Here is a 26,078-nt window from a genome sequence, read left to right on the forward strand (position 1 = left end):
CTCCCTACTTATGTATATACTACTATATATAGTATGCATATGCACAGAGACACATGCATATACCACGGAGATCTCCACACGCTGCCTGGGGATCGAAGAGTTAACCCTACCCACCACACTGTGGGAAAAACTACAGAAAAGTACCAGGAAAATTTCCCAGCCAAGAGCAGCTGCTGATTCAGCAACTCAGGGACCTTCACACGTTCCGAGCACTTTCTGTGGTCTTGATTAAGGTCTCTGCTGTACAGTGACCTCTTTGCCCCAGTTGTTCTCCTTTCTTCTCACCTGCCCAATCTTCCAACTGCACCTGCATCCTCGCCTCCAACTTCAACATCCTTTATTCCTTTCTTGTTCAATTCAGCTGATTTCCTTTTCACTCCATTCTTCACCCACCCAAAAAGGAGAGATGCCACCTTTAATTAAAAACAAAACCACACAAATACACACCATTCCCTCAGGCACCAAGTCTGCACAGATTAATATGTGCATGCACACAACCTCCAATATGTCAAACTGGAGATGACAAGGTGGGACAGATGCAGGGGATGTGGCATCCTGCCTATAAACCCTGAGACTAACACAGCATTCACTGCTGCCTTACATCTCATATACTTGTGTTCTTTATACCTCATCTCCCTTTTGCCTGCTTACTCCATTCAGAAGGTAAGCTCCTGGTGCAGGGTCCTTCCACAACCCTCTGTCATACAGCTCCATGACAGCAGGGGCCCTGTCCTAACTGGAGGAAGCACTCTTCTTACAAATAATAAGATTAAAGCAAATTCCAAATATTTAAAGGCCTCAACAATTCTGAGACTGAGTTAACACAGCAAACTGTTTTGGGAAAAAAAAAAGAAAATTGCATTATTACATGTTTAGGAACTCTGAGATGTGACTGAGCTGGGTTTCGAAGTCTGCTACAAACAAGGAAGAAACCTAACCACCCTCCCTGTTCAATTGGACCAGTTCTCCTACATGGACCTACCTCCCAATGAGAAGCCTAGATGCAGCACAAGAGTAGTTTGGTAATACTATAAAATGCTGATTTTCTGGGAACACTGAATTCAAACCCACTGAGGTGTCCAGTTCCTTCTTCGGTCAAGCTACCCTGTGTTTCCGGATGCTCTCGCTGCACCATCCAAGCCTGCTGAGATCCGGAAAGCAGTTCTGCCAAGCCCCAAGTGTCTGAACCTAATGACTCAGACCCCTCTCTTCACAGTCATGAGGCTGGATCACGCTCTGAGCATTTCCAAACCTTTGTATTTTCTACTTGCCTTCTAATTTATTTATTTTCACACTGCAAATAAATGTTCACCTCCTCCCGATTTGTGTGCTTAACCATCTCCAGTTCAAACCCAAAGTGAAACAGACACATAAATACACAAGTCCCCGGTCTGCAACCAAAGGATCCATCACTTCTCATTATGCAATTCCCAGTGTGCAGAAGTGCTATTTTACGCTTGTTCTGCACTAGACGAATAGGCAGCTGCATCGCTCTCAGCCTACTTCCAGGCTCCCACCCCAGCTAATTCCAGCTTTCTCCTCACACCTCTCCCCTGTCACAAATTCCTCCTCTGTGTGATCCCCACAGACCCACTTACATGCCCTGAGTCCAACTTTTTGTGCCTTAAGGGATGTGCATCTTTTAAGTTTCCTGCTGTAGACTCAGGTACTTGCCTGCTCATTCACCACGCACTTTCCCCTTTGCTACTGTCCCTCACAAGGCTGTAGCCCGCACTCTCATCTTCTCCTTCCCTGCGTTCTCTCACATAGCAACGAAGCAACCATGGTTTTTCTAGAGAACAGCCCTACTAGTGCAATGCAAAATGTCAACCATTTTGTAGTCTTCTCTCATTAATCTGGTGGCTACCTTGTGAGGACATTTACAACAGCTCAGCTAGCCCGAGACTCAGGATTAACGTAATAAGATACAATAAGGATTTTATTGAACAAAGTAAATTTTCATTGACAGTATTTCTGCGATAATTCACAATCAAAAGGTGCTGCTTCTTATGTGAAGGAGTGTGTTTTTACATGTTTTTACCTTGATAGCCATATTATTTTGAGAAATGAGAGATCCCTGGAGGAAAGAAAGCAATCTCAAAAATCCCACAGGAGGGACCTGGAAAAAGTGGCAAGGTGTTGCACAGGTCTGAAACCAAATTCAGACCCACTGACTGAGCTGAGGCTTTTGCCATTGCTGCTTGCATCCAGCAATGAAGCCCAGATGGTCTAAGGGTCGCTTCCAGCCAAGGGAATACCCACCCATCCTGTGCCCAAGGGATTCCCATGCCAGTCAACTAGAGAAATGACCACTGGCTCCCCAGTTCCCTTCACTCCCTGCTACCCACTGCTGGTTTAAAACAGCACCCAGCTTCCCACCCTTCTCTCCCTCCTGAAGCCAAGGAGGGGTACCACTGGAGATCTCAAATAGTAGCAGACACCTCTGTTTAAGCAATTAAATTTCCCCAAAGGAGTCACAAGCGTGGCTTCTGTGCTGCCACCATAACCCCAGGGACAGGACAGGCAGAACTGGACAGTGCTTCGTATCTCTGAGCAACACCAACTGCAGTTCATCCTCTTACTCATATTTTGTGAACCAAGCATGGAGTTTGCACTGAACTACACTGCAGTTTCCTTACAGTTTTGCAGGAAGCCCACCTGAAACAGAAATGCAATTTAACACGTATAGAATGGCTCCTTAGGTTAACTTGTTTTCTCCAGGATTTTATTTTATCAATATACAATGCTTGGAATGAGGAAAAGGAAAAAAAAAATCCTGCATGTGTTCCTAAAATATTACAGATTTAACTCTGATGTACTGGGTATATTGTATATAATATGTAAGACCTATATGTAATATACATTGGTCTAACCATGATGATTTAAACATCTGGAAGGTAAGTATAGTTGAAAGCCTTAGTGAAAAATATATTACAAGATAGAGTCACACACACCCTAAACTGGTTTAGAATTCAAGTGGGAAGCAACACAGTATTACAGGGCATAATTTGAACTGTCTTCTAGTGAACAGACAGTAGTAGAATTCTTCAGGTTTACAAAATGTAACAAAAACTATTTTGGGAGCTAGTGAAAAATAGGAGGCTGACAGCCCTGGGGTGCAGCTGTCTGAAAGACAAACATCTTGATATCGAATATGAAGGGCACAACTTCACAGTTTAAATACTGCAGCCTGCTACATTCAGACAAACTATGGCAACAGAGCAAAAAAAAAAAAAAAAGCCTTCCCATACCCTCAGTGGCCTCAGCTCCAGCCTGGAGGAAAAGCTACTTTTCCTTCTCCTTCAGGGAAAACACTTTTAATTTTCCTGTTCATTCAATTGTTGGCCTCTGACAAGGGAGTCAAAAGGGTGGCAGTTGCTGAAGTCACTTATTGATTTTCTTGGTTTATTTATGAATGCCAGCCATGCAAGGGCCTGTCTTCAAAATTTAACACCTGGTATTTTACACCATTAAGTAAATTGCCAGGAAGATTAGTTCCTTTCCACCTCTGCAACTTTCACATCACGAGCAAGCTGCCCTCGCACAAAGTTCATCAAACTTTGGCTTTCATGGACAGCTCTCAAATTTAAGGCCCCTCCATTAAAGCTGTATGTGAAAGTTCCCTGTCTTCTCTATTTCAAGAACACTTTCTTCTGTGGTCTCAGGTGACTTCCGTTCATCTGACAGTACCCAGGAAGGAAAGCTCCGGTTTAAGCTGCAATACATGCAATAGGAAGCAGAGGGAAAAGTAAAAAGGCACAGTATGACATCAACAGGACGGTCTTCAAGGGTAATCCCGTCCACAATATGTTGCAGACAGAAGGTGACAGAAACCATGAATCACTCTGACAAGGACTTGATTTCAGAGAAATATGGCAAACACTTAAATGTGGACACAAAAAAGCATACTTGACCATAAATTCTGCAAGGAGAGAGCTGAAAGCATTGCCAAACTGAAAACCCTGTAAAAAAATAAGAGGACAACCCCCCTACAGAATAGGAAGCACTACTATTGCTGCTCTTCTCCTCAAGATTCTTCCCTCACATTGTTAACTTCAATTAATTTTACTTTATCTCAAAGAAACCTTAGGGTTTTTTTGTTTGGGGGTTTTTGGGTTGTTGTTGGGTTTTTTTTTTTTAATCTTTGATCACATGCAGAATAAATACCAGGCAAGAGAGAATAAGATCACCTTGGTTGGATGTGAGAGCCAGAGCGAGCACTGTCTCATCTGCCAAGTAACCAAAACTCTCCGGCTCCTTTTCCACACAGGCTGTTTAAACCTGTTCAGACGAGGACAAGCTTAGAATCTGAAACAATCCCAATAGAAAAAGGGATGTTGCAGGTGAACAAACCCGTAAATTCACTGCTGGTTCCCTGAACTGGTCAGTCCAGTCCCAACAGTTCCTGCTGAAAGTTATTTTATAGTGAGTGCTACAATTATTTGAAAAAAGACTTTTAAGGGAGGATGTTTTGGTTTAATTAAATGTAGTTTTACAAAAAATAAAAAAATAATTGCAAAATAAATTATGAAGATATTTTGCTTACAAATGTGAGAGCTTTTAAATTTAAAAACTGCGATCAATATCAAATCATCTAAAAACACAAAATACAAATAATATGCTAGTGAGGTTCTATATTCTTAGAATAGATTTCTCATTAAAAAATCAATATCTAATTTTGCTCTGAAACATAAGATAAATGTACTGTGCATTTAATCTCAAAGGAATTTACACACTTTTTACATACACACTATCAGAATCAATTTATATAAGTCTGCAATCTACACCTCTGAGTGAATACAGTTCCTTTCTATGAGTATATTGAAAAACAGCTTTTTAGAAAACACAAAGGAAAACAAAACACGTGGTGAAGACAGCGGGAAATTAGGGGTATGCAGAACACAAAGTAATTTTAAAAAATACAGATAGCACTTTTGAATAGTGGTAAATGGGTTGGGTTGGAGTCTGTTTAGAAATGTAGGTAACCGTGTCTTGTTTTCGCTACTTGGAAGTAGTTTATTGCTTCTGAAGTAGTGAACTTCAGAAAAGTGAAAATAACTCTACACAAGCTTGCTGAGTTCTGAACAGTTACTGTTCCCCCTCTACTCTGCCCTGGTCAGGCCTCACCTGTAGTACTGTATCCAGTTCTGGGCTCCCAGGTGGAAAAATGACAGGGACCTGGAAAAAGTCCAGCGCAGGGCCATAAAGTTTAAGGCCCTGGAGCATCTCCCCTTCAAGGAAAGGCTGAATGAACTGGGGCTGTTCAGCCTTGAGAAAATAAGACTGAGAGGGGATCTGATTAATGTTTATAAATATCTGAAGCGTGAGAGACAAAGGGAAATGGCCAATCTCTTTTCAGTTGTCTCTGGAGACAAGACAAGGGGCAACGGCCTCACGTTGGAGCACAGGAATTTCCGCACCAACATGTGGAAGAACTTTTTCATGGTGAGGGTGACAGAGCACTGGAATAGGCTGCTCAGGGGGTTGTGGAGTCACCTCTGGAGATATTCAAGACCCATCTGGATGCCTACCTGTGCAATCTGTCCTAAGGAACCTGCTTTGTCTGGGGGGTTGGACTCGATGATCTCTGGGGTTCCCTTCCAACCCCTACGATTCTGTAAATCTGAATGCATTTGAGAAAAATGTGCTTCTTTCTGCAAAATGCAAGACTTACAAGGGCATCTAAACAGGCTCAACAACTCTTAAGTCTTACTACAGCTAGATGTGCTTCTAGTGGCACTTGTTCCAAGGCAGAGATCCACCAAAAGTAATCAAACTCAGCAGAGGGAGAAGACCACAGAAGTACAATGTTTTCCTGGTCCACAGCAGCAACTTGTTCAACTGTGTCACCTGTCCCCATGATACAGGCAAAACTGTTCCAAATTTTCATCTGATCAAATTTCACCATCGCACTCTACATATTTTAAGCAATGCTCAGCGACATTATGTTGCAATTAAAGTCCATAAACCAACTTGTACACATTTCTGTGCAGACTGGTTCCATATTCTTAGGCACAAGCACACATACACATAGAAAATCTCTTCTAATTCTCACCCATGAAGCGCAAAACCATTACCCTGACACTTTGCAGGTGGCATCCAGTGCCCAAAGCTAATAGAGTTAAACTAGGATGATCTACAGTACTCATAAATTCTGTCCTTTCTTCTCAGCTGCCTAGCCTCATGCACCGTGCACCGTGCACTCCATCAGCCATCTACATCGATAGCTAAAGCACACAGCCAGCAGAACACTAAACTGTATAGCTGAAGTTTGTCATGCAATGTCAAAACCTTTGCAATAAATAACAGTACCAAGGAGACTTATCACCTCATAAATACTCATAGATTGTTCATGTCCTTTTACCACCAAAGCTTTCACATTATGTTTTCACCAACATCTGTGAAATTTTGTGTAATCAGTACAAAATTTTGTCTCCTGATGTCAAATGTCAAAATGATTCTAAAGGTAATACTGCAAATATGTAAAAGTACAATGATTTTATTTTGAAAATAATTTCATATGAAAGGCTAATTAAAAACTCAGAGAAAAATGAATATAAATGAAATATTACTCGGACTGCTTTCTTAGTACGCTGAAGTGCTGAAGAACTTGTGTAAAGAAGAGATTAGTACCTGAGACAGCGACCGTGTCTGGTTTTACATAGGTCTTGATGCTTTTTCCAAGACCAAGGGAACTGTCAAAAGCAAGCAGTTACGCTACCAAATCATGGCCTGAAACACAACTAAACATATTCAAACATCTAGTTCCAAAATGGCCTTTTGTTACATAAACTGCCTCGTTGCCATTTCTCTCAGAAGTCCTATTACTAACCACTGGATCTGTAGAATACTTGCACATGATTAATACGTACTGGTGTGAACAGCCCAGTTAAATCTTTGTTTTGTTTGTGTAGGATGGGACTGTAAGTTTGCTAAATATCTGGAAAGAGAACAATGTATCAGTATGAAAATCAGAAACTCCTGGTTTATTGATATGATTTTGAAGCTCTCACAGTATATTCAAAGACGTTCAAATTAATATATATTTTACAAAAATGTAGACAAAATGTTCAGGAGCAGTGGCTACAAAACTTGTAATGCTTGCTAAGCTCACAAGCCAAACTAGGTTTTCAAAAAAACATAACATCTTTCATTAGGCCTCCTAGCATAAGATGTAGAAAGACTTCTGGGTACATAATATGCAGTATCAGTAGAGTTAAGAGAAACCCTTGAGAAGACACTTCACAGTTAAGCCATTCACGCATGGGAAGCCTTCCATTAGTGATTCTCAGAACAAACAAGAGTGCTCTGTTTCTTGCTGGAAGAGGAGTAGATGTTTTCTCTGAAATACAACTCTACTTAGGGCCACAAAAATTACCAAAGGGCTGGAGCCCATCTCCTATGAAGAGAGTTCTGAGAGAGCTGGGGTTGTTCAGCCTGGAGAAGAGAAGGCTGCAGGGGGACCTTATAGCAGCCTTCCAGTACCTGAAAGGTGCCTATAAGCAAGCTGGGGAAGAACTGTTCACAAGGACATGTAGCAATAGGATGAGGGGTAATGGGTTTTAGCTAGAAAAGGGGAGATTTAGGTTGGATATTAGGAAAAAGTTCTTCAATATGAGGGTGGTAGATCACTGGAACACACTGCCCAGAGAGGTAGTAGAGGCCCCATCCCTGGAGATATATAAGGTCTGACATGATGGGGCTCTGAGTGACCTGATCTAGTGAAGATGTCCCTGCTTACTGCAGGGGGGTTGGACTGAATAACCTCTAAAGGTCCCTTCTAACCTAACACATTCTGTGATTCTACAATTCTACGATTTACACTGAGATAGCATGGTTGGGCTGTGTTGCATCATGAGTAATGTCCTAATAAATTTCACATAATGAAGTCTAAAAAAATAACCCTGTTAAGGATCTTAAGGTAAACAACTGTATTTTGATGTGAGGCATTTAAAACACTAGTTTAACTAGAATTTAGTGTTTATCTAAAGCCCAAAATACAGAAAAAAAACCCCTCTTTGATTACACCACAGATCTTCAAAATTTGAAAGTTAACTTGCTAGATTCACCATTAAAAAGTGTTGCTTCATCTGCTAGGTTCACCCCTGATCAAAAAGCAACTCTCAGAGCGTACATACACTGATCTTCAGTGATTCCAAGAGGGCTCAACATAGGAAAGACCAACAAAAAAGCTAGGTGATTTCAAACAATGCCCATTTTTTTTAACAGATACCCAAAAATAAAACACACAGGCAGACACTATCCCCTACTTTCAATTATATTCACAACGCTTTTCATAAACAAAGTGCACAGTCCTGAAACTGAAAATGAGACACACCCAATGTGAACAAACTCAGAAATAAGTGCCAAAATAGATGTCCTAATTCAATCTAGAACTGTCTGGAAAGAGCTGTTAATTGTGCCATGTCTCTTCATGCCTCTGAAGTGGCAAGAATATGAATGGTTTTGTGTGTGTCATTATTCTGAAAATTGCAACTAGCTTGTCTCCGTAACAGTGCCAGGAAATATATTTGGTACATGGCTTTCTTGTTTAAAACTCTCTTTGGACCAAAATATCTGATATGAAATCAAATTTTGAGGATGATCACTTCAGTTTAAAGAATTACAATGCTATCCTATCGCGTTGTGCAAATTGTCTTACCCAAGTAACCCTTAAAGCAAACTGATAGTGGAATTCTTTTCTGCTGTTTGTTGTGAAAACCAAAAATAACTCTGACTAACATTTACTGCCTAGTTTCCAAAACTGGGCAACACCATAAACATTACATAATATTTTACCAGATCGGTGAATTAAAAAGCAGGGATGAAACAACTGCAACTCTTGATAGATGCAGAGATCTGAGAAGCTATCCACATCCTGACAGATCTGATACATGGATCACACAACAGTGATCAGGTGTAAATCATTCCAGTAAGTGTAAATTACATGCAAATATTTCCAAAAAGCAGAATGGGACCATTCTGTGTTTGTAACTGATTACATAAGATTTTCTTATATGTTTGATCACTGGGAATTAGAATCAAACTGTAGGCACTCAAGCTTTTTTCCCCAAAACGTAGTTGCACGCCAGCATCTATCAATTAAAACTGGTAGCCCAGGGGAGGAGAAGACAAATGCAGCAGGTACCAGTGGGTAGAGTGAAGGAGAAGGTAAAATTGGCTAGAAGTTATTACTGGTTCTAACCACAAATAAAATTTCAGTTTTGTCATTCTCCACCTTCAATAACGCCTGCATCCCAACATACCTGGATACAAGGGCAGCAGTATTTTACATAGCCTTTTCTTAAGGTACTAAGTTCAAGTCTTAAAATGCTTAGTAACTGCCTAGTAAAGGAAGCACACTACATCTTTGTTGGTTGCTTTCCTGTATCCAAGGATGCAAAAAAATTTCAGATGAGTCTTTAGTAATTAAAGGGCATTGACAAGACTGAGAATTTCAAATCTCTCTTCATGTTGTTCTCCCTTTGCTATTTTCCAGAAAAACAACCAACAGGATACCTTTCCCTCTAGAGAAGAAGTCTCTTCTGCATAATTCCTCGTCAGATGTTGGTTTATAACAAAGCTGCACTTTGAGAAATTCCTTCCCAGAGGTCATGCTCTTTCACCCAGTCTTTGTCTTCACCCTTCTGCAGGACACAGATAATGCCCATGAATTGATAGACTCGTAGACTTCTCAGTCAGAAAGTACTAGTGCAATGTCAGAACAAAACCAGGCATGGTCTAGTGGGAGGTATCCTTGCCCATAATAAGGGGGTTGGAACAAGTAATCTCTAAGGTCCCTTCCAACCCAAGCCATTCTATGAAGCTTTGGAGGCTTCTTGTGTCAAGTGGAGAAGCATGGGAAGATGCACGCATGGAAATAACATCCAGCACATTTTAATTAACCAACTGAGGCCATAATAGAGCTCTGGACGAAAGTTTGCACTTCACACTTTCCAAATTTCAACATATGCTGATCTGAAGTCCGTGTCTAGAACATGGTAGGTATGTTTATTACTGCCTGTCATCCTCTATCACCTCCAGCTGAGGAAATTCCTATGAATCTGTTACTGTCTGCTGACAGTCTCCTACTCCTGCCTTGGCAATGAGATGGCCCCCCTGTAGAACTGTCAATGACTGTCCCATAATTGCCTTACTGCATGACTGTGTGCAGTTGTGAATACATTTTGACTGTATATAGCAGTCTCCTTGGGCTACTCAGTTCACATTCCTGCTTAAAAATCACTACAAATTCTCTGAAATTCACTGAAACTCGTGAAAACCCTCCCTGAAATTCCGAGGTCACCACAACTGTTTCCTTTGATCCGGAGAGCTTTCTGGCCACACGTGCACCCTCAGAGTGGTGAAAAATTGAAGTCTCAAACGATACTAAACTATTTCCAATGTTTCCATTGGCCAAAAATCAACAACAGTTTCTGCACTGTTGAATTCTCTCTCTTCCTCTCTGAGGAAGGGCCTTAGACAGTAAAGAGGGGTTCGAAGCAGTGACCACAATCAATCCTCCCCCTGAATGAGTCAGATTGATTTGAGAACACATTAGATACTGGTCAAGGACATGGACTTGGGTGCCCCAAGAGATGGTGGACTTGATGATCTCAGAGGCTTTTTCCAACCATAAAGATTCTATGATTCTATTCTGTGGTCTCCATCTTAAACTTTAAAACATGCTACAGAGGAACCTGCCAAGTTCAGCAGAAAGAGAGGAATAATCCCATGTACCAGTACATGCTGGGGGCCAACCAGCTGGAAAGAAGTTCTGCAGAGATGCAATTGAGGATTATTGGTCAACACCAAGTGGAGCATCAGCCAGCATAGTGCCCTTGCAGCAAGAGGTGGCCAACACCATCCTGCACTGCATTTTAAAAGCACTGCCAGCATATCAGGAGATACGACATTTCTGCATCGGCACTGGTGAAGCCATATCTCAAGTGTTAAGTCTAGTTCTGGTCTTCCCAGTACAAGACAGACCTGGACATACTGGAGCCAATACCACAAAGAGCCATGAAGACAGTTAAGGGACTGGAGCACATCACATAAGAAAAGGCTAAGAGAGTAGGCACTGTTCAGCCTGGAGAAGAGAAGGCTCATGGGGGTCTTAAGAGTGTGTATAGATTCCCCAGTAGGGAGGAGTAGAGGAGGCATTTCTCAGCAGTGCCGACCAGGAAACACTTTTTACTGTGAGGGTGTCTGAACACTGGAAAAGGTTGTCCAGAGAGGTTGTAGAGTCTCAATCCTTGGAGATACTCAAAAGCCATCTGTAAAAGGTCCTGGGCTACCAGCTGTAGGTGGCCCTGCTCTGAGTAGGGAACTGGACTAGACAATCTCCAGGCTCATGCACTCCTCCAGGAGTAAAATCATTTCAACACAGATTTGTACACTCAAGTGTCAGGATCAGAGGTGGCACAAGAAGAGGCACAAAGCAATACACAAACAGTCTGTCTGAGTGACTCTAGGGGCTTAAACAATCCATGTACACAGTAAGCAACCTGCACTCACCTCCCTGCTCCACCATAGAGCCTGAAACATGGTGGTTCCAAACCCCATTATGTACAAAGAAATAAAGGCTTTCAAGCAGCAGACATGAGGGCATCCTCCATTCCTCCTGCTCCCCTGCACAGAAAGTGCGATTCATATTGCCATGGAAAGAATAAGGAAGAGGGAGTCTGACTCAGAGGAGGGAGTCTTGGTATTGTTTATCTATCTTATCCTTTAATTCCTTGGTGCCAAAAGCACAACCAGTTCCCAGAACTCTCAATTCCTGCCTTATCTTCTCAGTTGGGTTATAGATGTGCCTTAGATCCTTTATCCTAAAGATAGGATAGAGGCAGGCTTCCTCATGATGGCCCCTTGACTCGTTTTATTCCTGAAAAATGGCCCAGTGTGAACAGAAGGGATGAAGAATGATCCTACCTCTCTCCTACCTATTGTTTATGGAAGGGCAATTACTGTCAGGGGATTTACAGCACTCAGGCTCAGAAGGTCTTGGAACCCTACTTCCTTATGCTGCCCATAAATACTATATAAAGGGGTGGGGGTATGGGGAGTGGGGGGGGGGGAGAAGAGCTGCCACTGTGTTTTCAGCAATATCCAATGTTTTATGACAGTGTTAAGTATGGAGAAGGGAACAAAATGTCTCAAGGAAATTGGTCAAAGAGCACTTGCCTCCTGACCAGTCTGTTACTCCAGATTTCCACAGCTAGCAGTTCAGGCTGGAAGCTTCCCGGTGCACACAGGAAATTACACAGGCATCATCCTGTGATATCTGAAACAAGATTCTCACCAGCTCCAAATGACTTCAGGATTTGGCAGCACTGAAAAGTGAGCCACATCAGTACCCGGGTTGATTCCTCAGACCTGTATTCTACTAAAATCAAGCTTGTATACCACACTAGATGGTCAAAATAGGGAGCTGGGATCAACTTCTCCCTAATTATTAACTCTCGCTCACGTGTCAAATCTTGAAATAAGTCAAGGTCTGGGAAGGTTTCAAGTACCTGCTAGCCTCCCTATTGAAGCTACTCAATTAGTGTTACAAAACCACAAAGAACCTCCTTTGTCTAAGTTTCCTACTATTGCCACTACCTTGGCAAACTCTCTCTTTCACAGTCTTGTTACATCACATCAAAGGGTTATAAGAGCTTTTGTCCTCTTTTAAATTTGCTCCAGAAAATGACTACCATGGTAACTAGGAACCTAGTCTAAGGTTGATTTACAGCTGTTCCCCCTTTGATAAGCTACTGTTCCACCAGGGACGGAGAAAAGTACTTTGACTGTCCCAGTGCATGGTCCTGTTGGGCTATGAGAGTCCTCAGGAGAGCAGAACTGGAGCTCAACTGGCTGTGTTCACAGCTGCTGTGGTTTGCACTTAGTACTTAACTAACCCAGTGAGATGAGGTGCTCAATTGCGCATAAGCAAACTTCAGCTGAAGTACACACATATAAATATATGCAGCTCTGCAATTTGTCTATGACTTAAATTTGTTGTATATTAACTAGGGACGTTTCACTTCAAGGACCTCATACACACAAACAATAAAGATGCCGCAGGCTATCTAGCATTGAATGTACACTGCAAACTTTTAAAATATTTTTCCTTTAAAATGTTTTTCCCCCTTCATTTTTACATGTGATGGTTTGTTTCTCTCTTCAGCCCCATTGAAAACTCCCTCTCAGACTTCCTTGCAACGTTAGCCACATTGATTTGTAGGGCAACATCAGGACTTCCGGCTAGACATCCGCCTCTCAACAGAAACCTCATTCCTTTCAGCTCCAGTATCTACCATGTAAAACGGGAAAAAATTGGTCCCAATGTGAACTAGTCTGCAGAGGGGGCCATGGCACATTCCACCACTGTCCTATGCAAACATGTTTTCATACAGGAGCAGCAAAAGTTTAGGTCTGTAAGGCCAAGCTCCAATAAAGAGTGTTGCTTGAGACTACAGTCTGCAGAGGTGCCCACAAAATCTGGCACAGTGTGAAACAGGGAAACAAGGGTGGATCAGTTGTGTCTACCATGGTAAAAGCCCCACCTACTCAACAAACTGGTCTCCATGCTGCTGCTAAAGGTGTGGCATGCAGGTGAAGCTTTTCCAGCCACAGCAGAACAAAAAGACAATATTATGAAGCCCCAAGACGAGATCATTCAGCTGCAAGGAAGGATGACCTGTTTTCTACTCCCAGACCTCTTGGTATATTAAATTTCTCTTAACTCTTTTTTAAAAAGCTACATTAACAGCCCTGGGTAACCAGAAACATGCAGCATGAGAGCAAGACAGCCCCTCTGCAAAGAGAGCTCTCCCTTTTAGGCTTGACATTGAGTTAGGATCCTGATCCCATAAACTTTGCATTCTTCTCTTTATGGGGATCCAAACTGTTTCCATTAGACTACAATGTAATGGCACTTGCCTGTAACACAGTTTCTTCAGGCTGGTAAACGTACAGGGTGTAGGTAACTACTTCCTAAACACCAGGCTATTACATCAAAGGTATCTGGACTCAGTAACACTGCCTGTCCCCTACACATTAGGAAAACAGCCATTGGTGTGGCAACAGCCCTTGAAGTTCATTCAGCACTGACTACTGATACTCATAATAGAGGTACTGTATCAGTGTCAGCTCTTTCAGAGGACTGAAGCACATGACTCTGTAGTTTGTGAGTCCCAACCAGTCTTAGGTGTAAGACAGCAACCAATTCAGCAGCCAAGGCACTCACATGCTTTGGGTCTATTTGCCTTGGACACAAAGGAACACGCAGCTTCTCAGTGGCACCATTACGGAAAGATTTCATGGACTGCACTCAAGATGCCTCAGTTTGTACTTAGCGCCACGTTAGCATCAAAGTGCTTACATGGATTTGAGTCTTCAGTGCCATACATAAGACCAGGACCACACTTCACTGCACAAAGGCACAGATACGTTCTCAGGAGTACCTAGTGACACTGTCCTTACTAAGCAGGAATGCAAAACCCACCTTTGATGTAGAGGCAATTTCAAGAGGATTGGCTAATGTCAAAGTGTTCCTCATACCAAATTATACCTGTTCATAAAAAAAGGAAGAGGAGGAACCTTCACAAAACCCTAACTCCCCAAGACTTTGCTCCAAGGTGTTCAACAGGTCACTGGATAGCAGGATGTTGCCCTTCCACAAAAGAGTTTTGAAATCTGGTATGGAAAGGATGAGGGGAGGTGTCTGCCACTGATCAAGTATACCTAGAAAAATAAGGTCACACTGGCCAGCAGAAGTTGCGTGCCTTTATCCTGAGGCTGTGACAAGCTCCGTTAGCCCCAGACTGCTGAAGGAAAGTCAGCAGGCCGACAAACGGATCGGGCGAGCGGGTGGTTTCAAACTGAAGCACGCGTTTCTGTCATTCTCCAGCGCAAGCAGCAAAAGCATTGCCTTGTCCATCGTCCTGCTCCCTCTAACAGCGCCCTGCTCCCGGGCTGGCACGCTGCAGTACGTGCTGATGTCAGCATGAACTGGCAGAGAGGGTTTACAAGAAGGCTCTTAGCTCAGAGTCAGGAACAGGGCTCAGGAGAGGTACAGACCCAGGGGAGAGGAACACGGCCTCTTTTCCAATGACCCTAATCTCTTTTATTTCTCCTGAAATCCATCACCTACTCACAGAAGCATCTCAAATTTCCTTGGATCCACAATTTTATGATCATCCTGTGAGGAATACTCTAGTTTTAACCAATAATCCTTCCTACATTTTTCTGCCATGGGGAGTGCTGGAACGGAAAATTACAAGTACTGTTTTAGAAACTTCCATTGCTAACTATCAAGACATCCAAACCAGGAGAGAATCGCACCCTTTTTAGCCCTTATGATTCATGAGACAGACAGTATCCGGCCGCCGATCAGCCCGGGATTGAAGGCAGCCTAGTTTGCAATACAGATCAGCTTCACTTCCAGAGGACATTACAGATTTGCATGTGGGTGTTACGGGCGGAAACATTTCTCTGCCAGGTGGTTTTAAATGAAAACTGATGGCTATTTTTCCGAGACATTTGGATAATCAGAAAAACTTTTACTAAGGATAACAGGAAGGAATGGTGGCAATGTGTGTATATATACATACATACATATATATATATATGTCTTTTCTAATACAGCTGTGTCATCTTAATAGCACCTTTGTATATTCGTAACAAACCTCTGCAAAATTATGGAAGTAAATTCTTGCCCCAAAATCCAAACTTATAAGGGTTGCTCTCTGTAAAAATGTGTTTGACCCCTGTCCCAAAAAGGAAGCAAGTACTCAGCATACAGAAAAGCCAAACGATATCAGAAAATCTAGGAGCTCTCTGTTAAGAGTCAAATCATAATCCGTATGAAAACTATTTGCTATTATTCTGATTTTTGAAAACAAATTATATAGCTAAAGCGAGTATACCGGTTTGTTACTTTCCCGGTGTATTGCCTAGTAATTTCTGGGTGTTTAAAAAAAGAACCCAAACTATTTAAAATCACAATTTCTCAGACACATGGAGAACCTAGACTGTTATTCTCATGATTTGAAAGAACTGTTCTAAGGAAATAAACTTCTATTTTGGGGTATCATAGAATCATAGAATCACAGGGGTTGGAAGGGACCTCGAGAGATCATTGGGTCCAACCCCCCACAAGCCTTTTAAAGATAATAGAATTTCAAGTCAAATTCACAAAGCACAATTTTTGATGTCTTCTAAAAATTTTATATAAAGTATCCTAAATTTAGTAAAACTGCTTGGGTCCCATAAACTCACAGAAAGTGAAGTATCAGTCCAGAATTCATAAATGGCAATACAAAAGAAAAGCAGAAGAAAAAAAATGGAAATTTATCCTCTACCACATGTTAACAAAAATAGGGCTGAGAAATTACCATTTCTACCTACAAAAGTTCATTCTTGCAGTGTCTCTAAGATTTACAGTATTGCTCTACAACATCATCACAGAACCCCTAATCTTCTTCACGGAATAAAAGCTAAATATTTATAGGGAAGTAGCTGTGCTAGAGGACAAGGAATGGGAGAAGGATAAATGTATTTCGGAGCCTCTGAGCTACTCCTTTATTTAATTTTCTCCTGATAAATAGAAACTGAGGAAGGATCCTTCACTGACGTTTCCCCACACGGAGTACAATGCATTTCCATGACACATTTCTCCTTTCAGCCACCCCACCTCCGAGACTGGCCACACCCCAAGCATAATGAACAGCAACAGCAAACTGAACTCTTTCGTCTTGGACCAAGATCCAAACACCCTGCTTCCGGACAGCTCCCTGGCAACACACAACACTAGCAGCTGGGCCTCAGTACCTCCCCTTGCAATCACCCCTAGTAGCCCCTGTAAAAATCTGAAGTCAAGCGTGGATGGGAAGGGACAGAGACAGTGAGATAACGGGAAGGGACAGAGACAGCAGTATGCTGAGAGGCTGTCCCAGCTTCACCGCGCACAGCACGCGGGGCAGACGTCGGGAGCCTACGGGGGTTTGGTCTCTCCATCAGTCGGAGAAAAGCCACAGGGAAGAGCCGGCACCCGCATCGCTCAGGTGGGTATTGGCCGATGCTGCCAAAAAAAAATACCCAGATCACGTCACACCTCCAGAGCATCCCTTTCCAAGCACAGGTGTATGCAACCAGAAAACGGTGAGGTAAGGATACACCTCCCGTGGCAGGGAGGGTCTGGGTAACGTCAGCGCTTTGCACTATTCCAGTCACCTCTCCTACTGTTTCCCCCCCGAGAGCGAACAGGCCTGATGGGTAGTCAGAAGAAGAGAAACCCTTATTCTCCTCCACAGGCCACAGCTTCAATCTGTTTATTCTCATCACTCGCAGCAGGCAATTTGGTAACGTTACATTTGAAGCCTCCTATTGAAAGAGGAGGCTCGAAAATGCGGTCACATGCGTTGTTGGGCAAGGATGGGGGGTGGGAACGAGAGAGAAAAGGTTCAAAAGAGGCTGTGGGGACCTGGTTTCCAAACATGGCACCTACCCACACCCCCTGCTCCCTGCACCCCTCCCTGTGCCACCGGCAGCGGGATAAACCCGCTCCCCTTCCGTCCTGCCGCCACCACGCACGCACGCACACTTCCCCTCGGTAACGAGCAGTACGACTAATTGCATTTATTTCCTAATTACGAACGCCCTGCTGTCCTCACAGCAAGCTGCCTCGCAGCCGCTACTCGCCGGGGAGCTGGCAACGGACGGGCCGGAGGCGGCGGCTGGGGTCGCGGGGTGGCGGCGGTAAGACGGAGGACGGGGAGTTGGGGGTAGCTGGACGGCGGTTGGGGGCAGCCGCCTCAGCCCCGCGGCGGGCGGCAGAGGAGGCCGAGCCAGGCGGGGGCAGCACGGCAGCCGCGGAGCCTCCCGCACGCAGGGAAACCCCACCCAGCGGCCCCTCCTGACAGAGGCGGGGTTTTGGGGACCCCAAAGGAATCCCACCTCGCCCCTCACCCCCATGTCGGGGGTTTCCGCCCGCCCCTTCACCCGCCCTCCGCCGCTGGCTCCCTCGGGGCGGGGAGGGCCGCCGTCCCGCTCCGTCCCGCCGCGCCGGGCTCCCCCGGCAGCGCTGCCTCGGGAGGAGCTGGCCGGGGTAGCGGAGGACGGCCGGGGAGGTGGAAGTTATGGGTCGAGAGCGGAGCGGGACCAGGGCTCCGCTGCCAGCCCCGGTGAGGGGTCCCTGCGGGGCGGCCCGCCGAGCAGGGCGAAGCTGGCCGGCCCCGGGCACTGGCCGGCTCCCTCCGTGGCAGCGCCCGCTCCTGCCCGCCGGCGATCGGCGCATGAATGAGTGCCTGAATGAATGAATGACGGGCGTCTGCTTACTTGAGCATGGCCTCTTCTTTCTCTTCCTCTTCTTTCTGCCGGTCCATCACTGCCATGATAATGTTCCTCTCCTCCTCTGTCAGGTGGCTCAGGTCGGGCAGCTCCTGCATCGGGGGGGGCACCGTGGGCGGGCGAGGGCCGCGGGGCCCCACCGAAGAAGACATTTTCTTTCCGTCTCTCCTTTACACCTTCTACCTTTGCACGGCAAACCAAGCCAGCCTCTCCTCCGCCCCCTTCACAGTGTAGTCCTCCGAGCAGCAGCAGCCGGCAGCTCTCTGGCAGCAGCGGAGGAGGCGGAGACCCAGCCTTTCATGGTTGCTTGCATCCACCCCGGCCCGGCTGCTGCTGCTTGCTCCCTTTGTTTCCGCGGCTTCAGGGAGCTCGGGGGCTGCCGTGCCGCCGCCCGCAGCCCATCCTCCCGGCGGTGGGCGTGCGGGGCGGGGGTGCCGTGGCGCGGAGGGCTCCCGATCGCCGCTGGCGGGCTGCGTGCGGGAGGAGCGGGGGGGTGGGGGGGGGTGGAGAGGCGGGCGGTGCGTGTCGCGGGCCGGCCGGGGAGGGAGGGTGCTGCCGCCGCCTCCGAAATGCTCCGCCGCTGCGAGCCTGGCGCTGGGAGGTGGGAGGGGGGAGTTCGGTGCCGGTGAGGCGGAGTCCGAGGCGCGCCGCCGCTGCCTCACGGGCGGCAGCGCTGCCAGCCTCTGCCCATGCCGGGGATCCGGGCTTGGCCGCGCCTCTCTCCCCGCCGCCCCCCTCGCTCGTCCCGCGGCCGCACGGTGACGGCGCTGGTCCCCGCACTGCCGTCCTCCTCACGCCCTCCTCCAGGTTTCCGCACCGCAGGAGTCCCTCGCCAGGGCTGCCGTCTCGCCCTAGGCAGGGGCCACCCGTGGAAGGGGACAGCGGCTGCCGAGCCGTGCTGCGGGCTCGCTGTGGGCTCGCTGTGGGCTCGCTGTGGGCTCCCGGTGCAGTCGCCGCTGCCTCGGGCGTGAGCCGTACTCGCCCCTTAGGGATCCGGCTGCAGCCTTGAGCCAGCACTGTCACCGCTCGACCGTCCCTTCCCTGGGGTCCCCACGCTTCAGCACTTTCTTCATAGGCTTCTTACAGCCAGTCACACCCGTGCCATCATCTCGCCTTACCTCCCCGTGGGGATGGCAAGTGCTCTTAACTCTCCTCATCTACCAGACCCACTGCTGTGGCCCACCGAAACTGGCCATGAAACGTGCCACAGTGCTGACTGTCCATCTGAGGGGATAGCACACAAGGAAGCAAAACATCACCTCCAGACAGGGATAGCTTCCCCGTCAATTTCTGACCTACCAGCTCTGAGCAACCCAATTTTGGGGAGCTGGTAATGAAAACAACAGCCCTTCTCTACAGGAGATTGTCTACATGTAATGCACTGTCCAGAAGCTCACGCCTATAGTTCCTGTCACTGACACGTGCCTGTCAGTGAATGAAATTGTTCAGGCTACTTAGAAATGCAAAGCTGAAATAAAGACAAAAGTGTACTTTCAGATAAAATGTGAACTACCGCTAGCACACACTGGCGCTTCAGACCTCTCAGTCACGCCTCTGCCGAGGTCACAGCATGGAAACAGCTCTGGTTTCTAGAGAGATCGTCTGATGGGCACGAACCAAAGGGAAAAAAAATCTATGCTGGCAGTGTTCAGTGCTTCTTGCTGCCAAACTAGCTGGGTTTGGAATAGGGAGAGGGACCAGCTTTCAGTCAGACACACTAATACCTCTCACGCAAATTCTGAGAGCTATGAACCTTTGTGACCTTTGAATTTGAGAGGAATTACTGTGGCCATCTGCTTGTGTCCCCTCAAGAGATTTTCTGCAGGACACAATTTGATAACACAAATTAAAAAGAAAAACATAATAAGCGCTGCTGTGACCACCAGAACTTTTGAATGGTAATGTTCAAGTTCAGCTCGGAAAGAGAAGTCTCGCAACTCTTCCAGCACATGAAGGAAACTGAAACTTGAATGACCGACAGATGGCTCAAAAGAGATTAAAGTGGTGTTAATAAGCAAAGCACTATGAAGGGCTGGTAAATATCATAATGTCACACTCAGTTAAAGACACAGACCCTCCTCTGACTGGTGTGGTGATTTGTCTCAGGGTCTGGCCACGTTATTACTACTAGATGTAATCCTTCTAGCTAAGTACTAACAAACCAATAAAAATACTTCCCACCATCTGTGACCAGCAGAGAAGATAGCCGTCATGGTACAGACTGATGCTGAAGAATTTATCCATCCGGTACCAACAGGCAAAGGTATGGCAGACACCCCAAAACTGAAGGAAGTAAGACTGAAAAGATGATAATAAGAAAGTGAGGTACCACCCTATCTTTAGTATCAGAAACAAGTCAAACATGATGTGACTGGCATGGTAGTACTAGACACCATGATTACGTTGTTATAGGTATCCGTAGGTAGTCCACACTTCTTCAGATAATTTAGGCATGCACATGCCATAGAAAAGATGTAGCTCAATTATCTGCAAGAACACTAATGGAACCTGAAGGTGCACAAGTCCATGTGACCTAATGAGATGCACCCACGTGTCCTGAAGGAACTGGCGGATGAATTGGCCAAGTCACTCTGCATCATATTTGAGGTGTCCTGGCAGTCTTGTGAAGTCCCCACTGACTGGAAAAGGGGAAAAATAACCCCATTTTGAAAAAGCGGAAAAAGGAAGACCCAGGGAACTACAGGCCAGTCAGTCTCACCTCTGTGCCCAGCAAGATCATGGAGCAGATCCTCCCAGAGATGATGCGCAGGCACATGGAGAAGGAGGTGATTGGTAACAGCCAACATGGCATCACTAAGGGCAAATCATGCCTGACAAATCTGGTGGCCTTCTATTATGAAGTAAAAGAGAGGGTGGACAAAGGAAGAATGACAGACATCATCTTTCTGGATGAAGAAATTCTTTACTAGGAGGGTGGTGAGGCACTGGAACAGGTTGCCCAAAGAGGTTATGGAAGCCTCATCCCTGGAAGCGTTTAAGTCCAGGTTAGATGGGGCTTTGGGCAACCTTGTCTAGTGAAAGGTGTCCCTGCCCATGGCAGGGAGAGCGGAACTACATGATCTTTAACGTCGCTTCCAACCCAAAGAATTCTATGACTCCATGATTCTAATTTACTAGAGTAGTGGCCCTAGAGTTGAAGAGTCACTGCTTTAAGCCAAACCTAAACACAATATTAAAGGTCTAAAACCATAAGACCCAAGCGTCTCCAAGACAATTTTATGAAGAAAATATTACATGAGGTTAAGTTACCCTACTCACCTTTCTGCTTATTAGTTACTGACACAGTCATGTATATGTCTGTTCTGTATTATTGCTGTATGCTGGGTCAAGCACATGAATTCATACTGCTCTGTGTGAAATACAGTATGAATACAAATAGTATGATACAATTTGATATATAGTTTCTTATAAGTTAAAAGGAAAAGCTGAAAGCTCTTTCAGAGTAATGGTTAAAAAAAATATGGAAGTTGGAGTGTGGACTTGCACCAAGCTGATAATGTGAAAAGTACAGAATTATTTAGATTGGAGGGGGCCTCTGGAGGTCATCTGATCCAGATTTCCTGGTCAGGCAGGGTCAGCTAGAGCAGCTTGCCTGGGACTGCATCCAGATGGCTTTTGAATATCTCCAAGGATGGAGACCCCACAGCCTCTCTGGACAACCTCTGCCAGTGCTCAGTCACTCTCACAGTAAAAGTGTTTCCTCATGTTCAGACGAGACTCCTTGTATTTCAGTTTGCCTCTTGTCCTGTCACTGGACATCACTGAAAAGAGCCTGGCTCCATCTTGCTTGCACTGGCCCATCAGATATTTAGTCACATTGATGACATCCCTCTGAGTCTTCTGTTCTCTGAGCTAAACAGACCTGTGTCTCAGCCCTTCTTCATATGATATGCTACAATTCCTTATCCATCTTCAATGCCCTTGTCTTGACCTGCTTCAGTATGTCCATATCTTGTTCTGGAGAGCCAGGACATGTAGCTTCACCAGTGCCAAATTGGTGGGAAGATTCACCTCTCTCAACCTTCTGTCAACGCTTTCCGTCATGCCTACAAAGTCTTAGGCACAACAACTGATTTTACATTCCTTTTGCACAAAGACAGTAGAATTTACTAGAGAAAAATATAAAAGAAACCATAAAAGTAATCTCATTTTTCATAGGGCTACAGGAAGAAACTTGGCTTTTATTGTCAGTACTTCAAACCTTTAGTGGTCATTTTCTGATTTGCCAACATTTGCTTTGTAAAGATGAAATATCTGACATTTTTATCCAACCAACAATGCTTGGAAAGCCCTGTCTAGTTCAATACATTATATCCCAAAGTTGGAATGATACATGAAAGCATTGAAGATAATTTCATTGCCTGGTTAGTAAGAATACCCCCCTGCTTAGTAACATCCAAAGTCTTGTCACTGGCAGGCATCCTATTACCTCCTTTTCTCTGAAGCCCTACCTGGGGAAGACCGCTGTGAAATCTAGAAATGGAATATCAATACTGCTATTGTAACATACCAGGTAAATTACTTTCTTAAACTTGAGAAGCCAGTCATTACAATGGAATCTGTGATCTTTTATTCTTAGTTCAGAATGATAATTATCCATATATGCCCCTATATGAAAGATATATATTTCTTTATGATTCTAGACCTTCCCTCAACCTTAGGAACTTTTCTTTCTCCCCACATCTTCCTTTCAGATTGTCCAAAGGCAACCTTCTAAATTTCTCAGTTCCACTAATACTCCCTTTTCAAGCTCTTTTCATTAGGCTAGCTGTGAGCAATCTTGTTTTTCTTGCTTGAGGCAAACCGAAGGAAGAAACTGGAAACAAACAATTCAGAGGGTTTTCCTGTAGGTTCCTTCCCTAGAAGAGTGCTCTTTCTTAGACTTATGGGAGACTGGGAACAGTGAAAGATGTGGAGGAGTTTTCAGTCTGAGGGGGTTTGCTGTTTGAGGAACTGTCGTGAAGGATGAAATATCCTTTAGTACCAAGGACTCAAAGTAATTTCTCACAATAGGTTAGTAAAAGGGGGACACTGTGACTTCTCTCTCTCTGAAAAGGAAGTTGAAGAGATTTTAAAAGTTTGAAGACAGAAAAAATTCACAGTAAAATACATTTTATTAACATATAATGATTTTCTGGAGTGGTTTTTGTTTTGGCTTCTTACTCACGATTTTTCATTTTTTTAGGTTTGATGGTACTGCAGTATTTTAAGAGAGAGAAGGAGGTCACATCTGGCTCCAACATAAGAAGAAATTGCAACGGTCTTGTTCAAGGCAGACAAAAAACACTGCACAAAAGGAGTGTGTTTCAGGTAGGTATTTCAGGGCCTGTCCTGGACAAGATCTGTTATTATGCATAATTTTATCATGAGTGCCTACATCTTGTGGTGACTAGTGTCTTAAAAACTGCTGTCAGGCAGAAGTCTTTTCCTTCTTTTAAATGTATTTTTAAAAATCAGGAAAAAAACCCCTCTACACAACAAACTAGCAGTTCCATCAGCATCAAAGCTTATGGAGCCTTGCTTTGGCTAACAGCTTTGGATGCTTGTGTAAAATAGCGCAGCTGAGTTCACACTTATACCTGTTCTTTAGTGGGTGCACAGATTTGAGTCTCCTCTATCTGGCTGCTGATTTCCATAAAACCTACGGGGGCTCCGTGTTTTCAGCCCTCTCCCTTTCTGTGAGGCTTCTCAAGCCTCAAGAGATTGAAATGTTATTGCTCGAGTACCGACAGAAAAACAGTGTGATTGCATAGCTTGGTTTCCTAAAAAAAATTGACTAGAAACCCTGTCCCACCCCCATAGGTCTCTAATTACTCCCCTTCCTCTTCTCAGTTACCTCCTGTTTAGCTGTGTATTTCTGGCATGGCAGTTTCCAGAAAATCATCCCATCCTTCAGGTGCAACTTGCCAAAAATGCATAAACAGGAACTGTCACCTTCCCCCTCCATGACATGATGCTTCTGTATGTGCAGCTCCCTTTTAAGTGCCACCAGTGCACTGGCAGACTCCTATCTGATTTAAATCTGTTATGAGCTGATCCTTATTTCAGTCTGACTGCTTTCCAAATGTGTGTGCTGATAATTACTTTTTAACCCAGGAATGCTAACAAGGTTTTAAGCACAACGTCATTTACCGGAGTACCGAGATGAGTTTCCGTTTTGTCTCCTATAACTAGAAAACAGTGCAAAAGTGATGGAACTGACACCATCCCTCCATCCCAAAATTCATCATCTACATTTTGTTTCTCTTCTGTACCTATTGTGTAAAGCTGATTCCACAGGCGGATTGGTCCCCATTCAGTTCAGGAGAACCCTGCATAAGGCCACTGCACAGAATGAGCCTCAGTTTGTCATATCTTTTTACATCTGTCAGAAAGGCCGAGAAGTGTAACGGCTCAGACAGGAGGAGCTGAAGCCCAACACTCTTAGTCAGCAATCTGGCAGTCGGAAAAGCAATGATTCAATTCAAGAACTGAACTAACACAACATTTTCTATAATTATGGGCCACATATTTTTGGAATAAGAATTTCATTGTTGCTCCAGTGGTTTTGCTGAACAGTTGTAATATAATTAGTAAGGTAGCTTATAGATACAATGAGTATATACTTTGCATTATAATGTATAAACATTGGGGTTTTTTAATCTGTTTGCTGTGAAATATAGTATATTACCATTATTTTATGCTAAAAAAGAAAATAAAGTCTTGAATGTTTTAACTGTCTGCAGCAGAGAGTGCAATCAGGGTGAGATCTAAACAATTTAAATCACCAAATAAACAAAGTACTTAGTACACTGTAGTCTAATGTTGTCCGTGTAGCCAGAAGTCCTCCTACAGCTGCTAGCAGCCCAGAAATACTCTTGTCAAGAGAATGCAAGAAACTCCTGCTGTTTTATAAAGTCTAATTGGCAGTAAACACCTGATTCCCCAGATAGGCTGTAAAGAAGCAGCAGGTAAAAGGACTGCAGTGAGGGGAGGATGGCATCACTCTCCAGAGCCATTCCTATGGTGGGGGATGTGCTATGGAAAGTTCTGTCTTACAGTCTACTGCAACCTCATCACAGCCTCATGCATCTCTATTCGTAAATTGCAAGATGCTTTAAAAGTCAGCATTATTACTCAAGTTTGGATAGAACAGTTTGCCTTAAGTAGTAGTGAGGTGAAGTTTCTTGGAGAAAATACCTTTAATTACCCAATGGATATAATCAGAAAAGATGAACAAACTTTGAGGCACATAAGACCTTTTAGGGTCAAAAAGAAACAGCAAAATTCAAGCTAAGCACAGTCTGGGAACAGTTGCCTTCAACTTTATTATTTTAATGAGCTAGACAACCTGAGAGAAAAGTGTGGTTTAAATATGTGGAATAGAGAGGGTATTTTTAAGACAAGCAGTGCATTTCTGGAAAAGAGAAGGAAATAGAAGGAAAGATGAAGGAGGGGAGATTTAGATTAGATACTGGGAAGAAATTCTTTACTATAAGCATGGTGAGGCACTGGCACACGATGCCCAGAGAAGCTGTGGCTGTCCCCTCCCTGTCTTTGCTTAAGGCCAGGTTGGATGGGGCTTTGGGCATCCTTGTCTAGTGGAGGGTATCCCTGCCCATGGCAGGGCATTGGAAGTAGATGAGCTTTAAGGTCCCTTCCAACCCAAACCATTCTATAATGATGATTCTATGAAATAGAGTGAAAGATAATTATTACCTGTGAAGAAGGAAGATGTCAGA

At 44.5% G+C, this 26,078-nt stretch overlaps 1 protein-coding gene across 3 annotated transcripts in view; it reads right to left on the reverse strand.

Annotated features, from left to right (window-relative positions):
- Nucleotides 1–18,488, reverse strand: part of RIMS1 (regulating synaptic membrane exocytosis 1) — a gene marked incomplete at both ends in the record, with an annotated part of 323,509 nt that extends 305,021 nt beyond the window's left edge. For all 3 annotated transcript variants that reach the window (XM_084261705.1, XM_084261704.1, XM_084261703.1), the window contains one exon: nucleotides 18,325–18,488. In XM_084261705.1, the coding sequence (XP_084117831.1) occupies nucleotides 18,325–18,488 (164 nt within the window). The remainder of the gene's footprint in view (nucleotides 1–18,324) is intronic.
- Between the last annotated feature and the right edge of the window lie 7,590 nt (nucleotides 18,489–26,078).

The sequence above is a fragment of the Gallinula chloropus genome (assembly GCF_964237585.1).
Source record: "Gallinula chloropus genome assembly, chromosome: 3".
Classification (NCBI taxonomy): Eukaryota; Metazoa; Chordata; class Aves; order Gruiformes; family Rallidae; genus Gallinula; species Gallinula chloropus.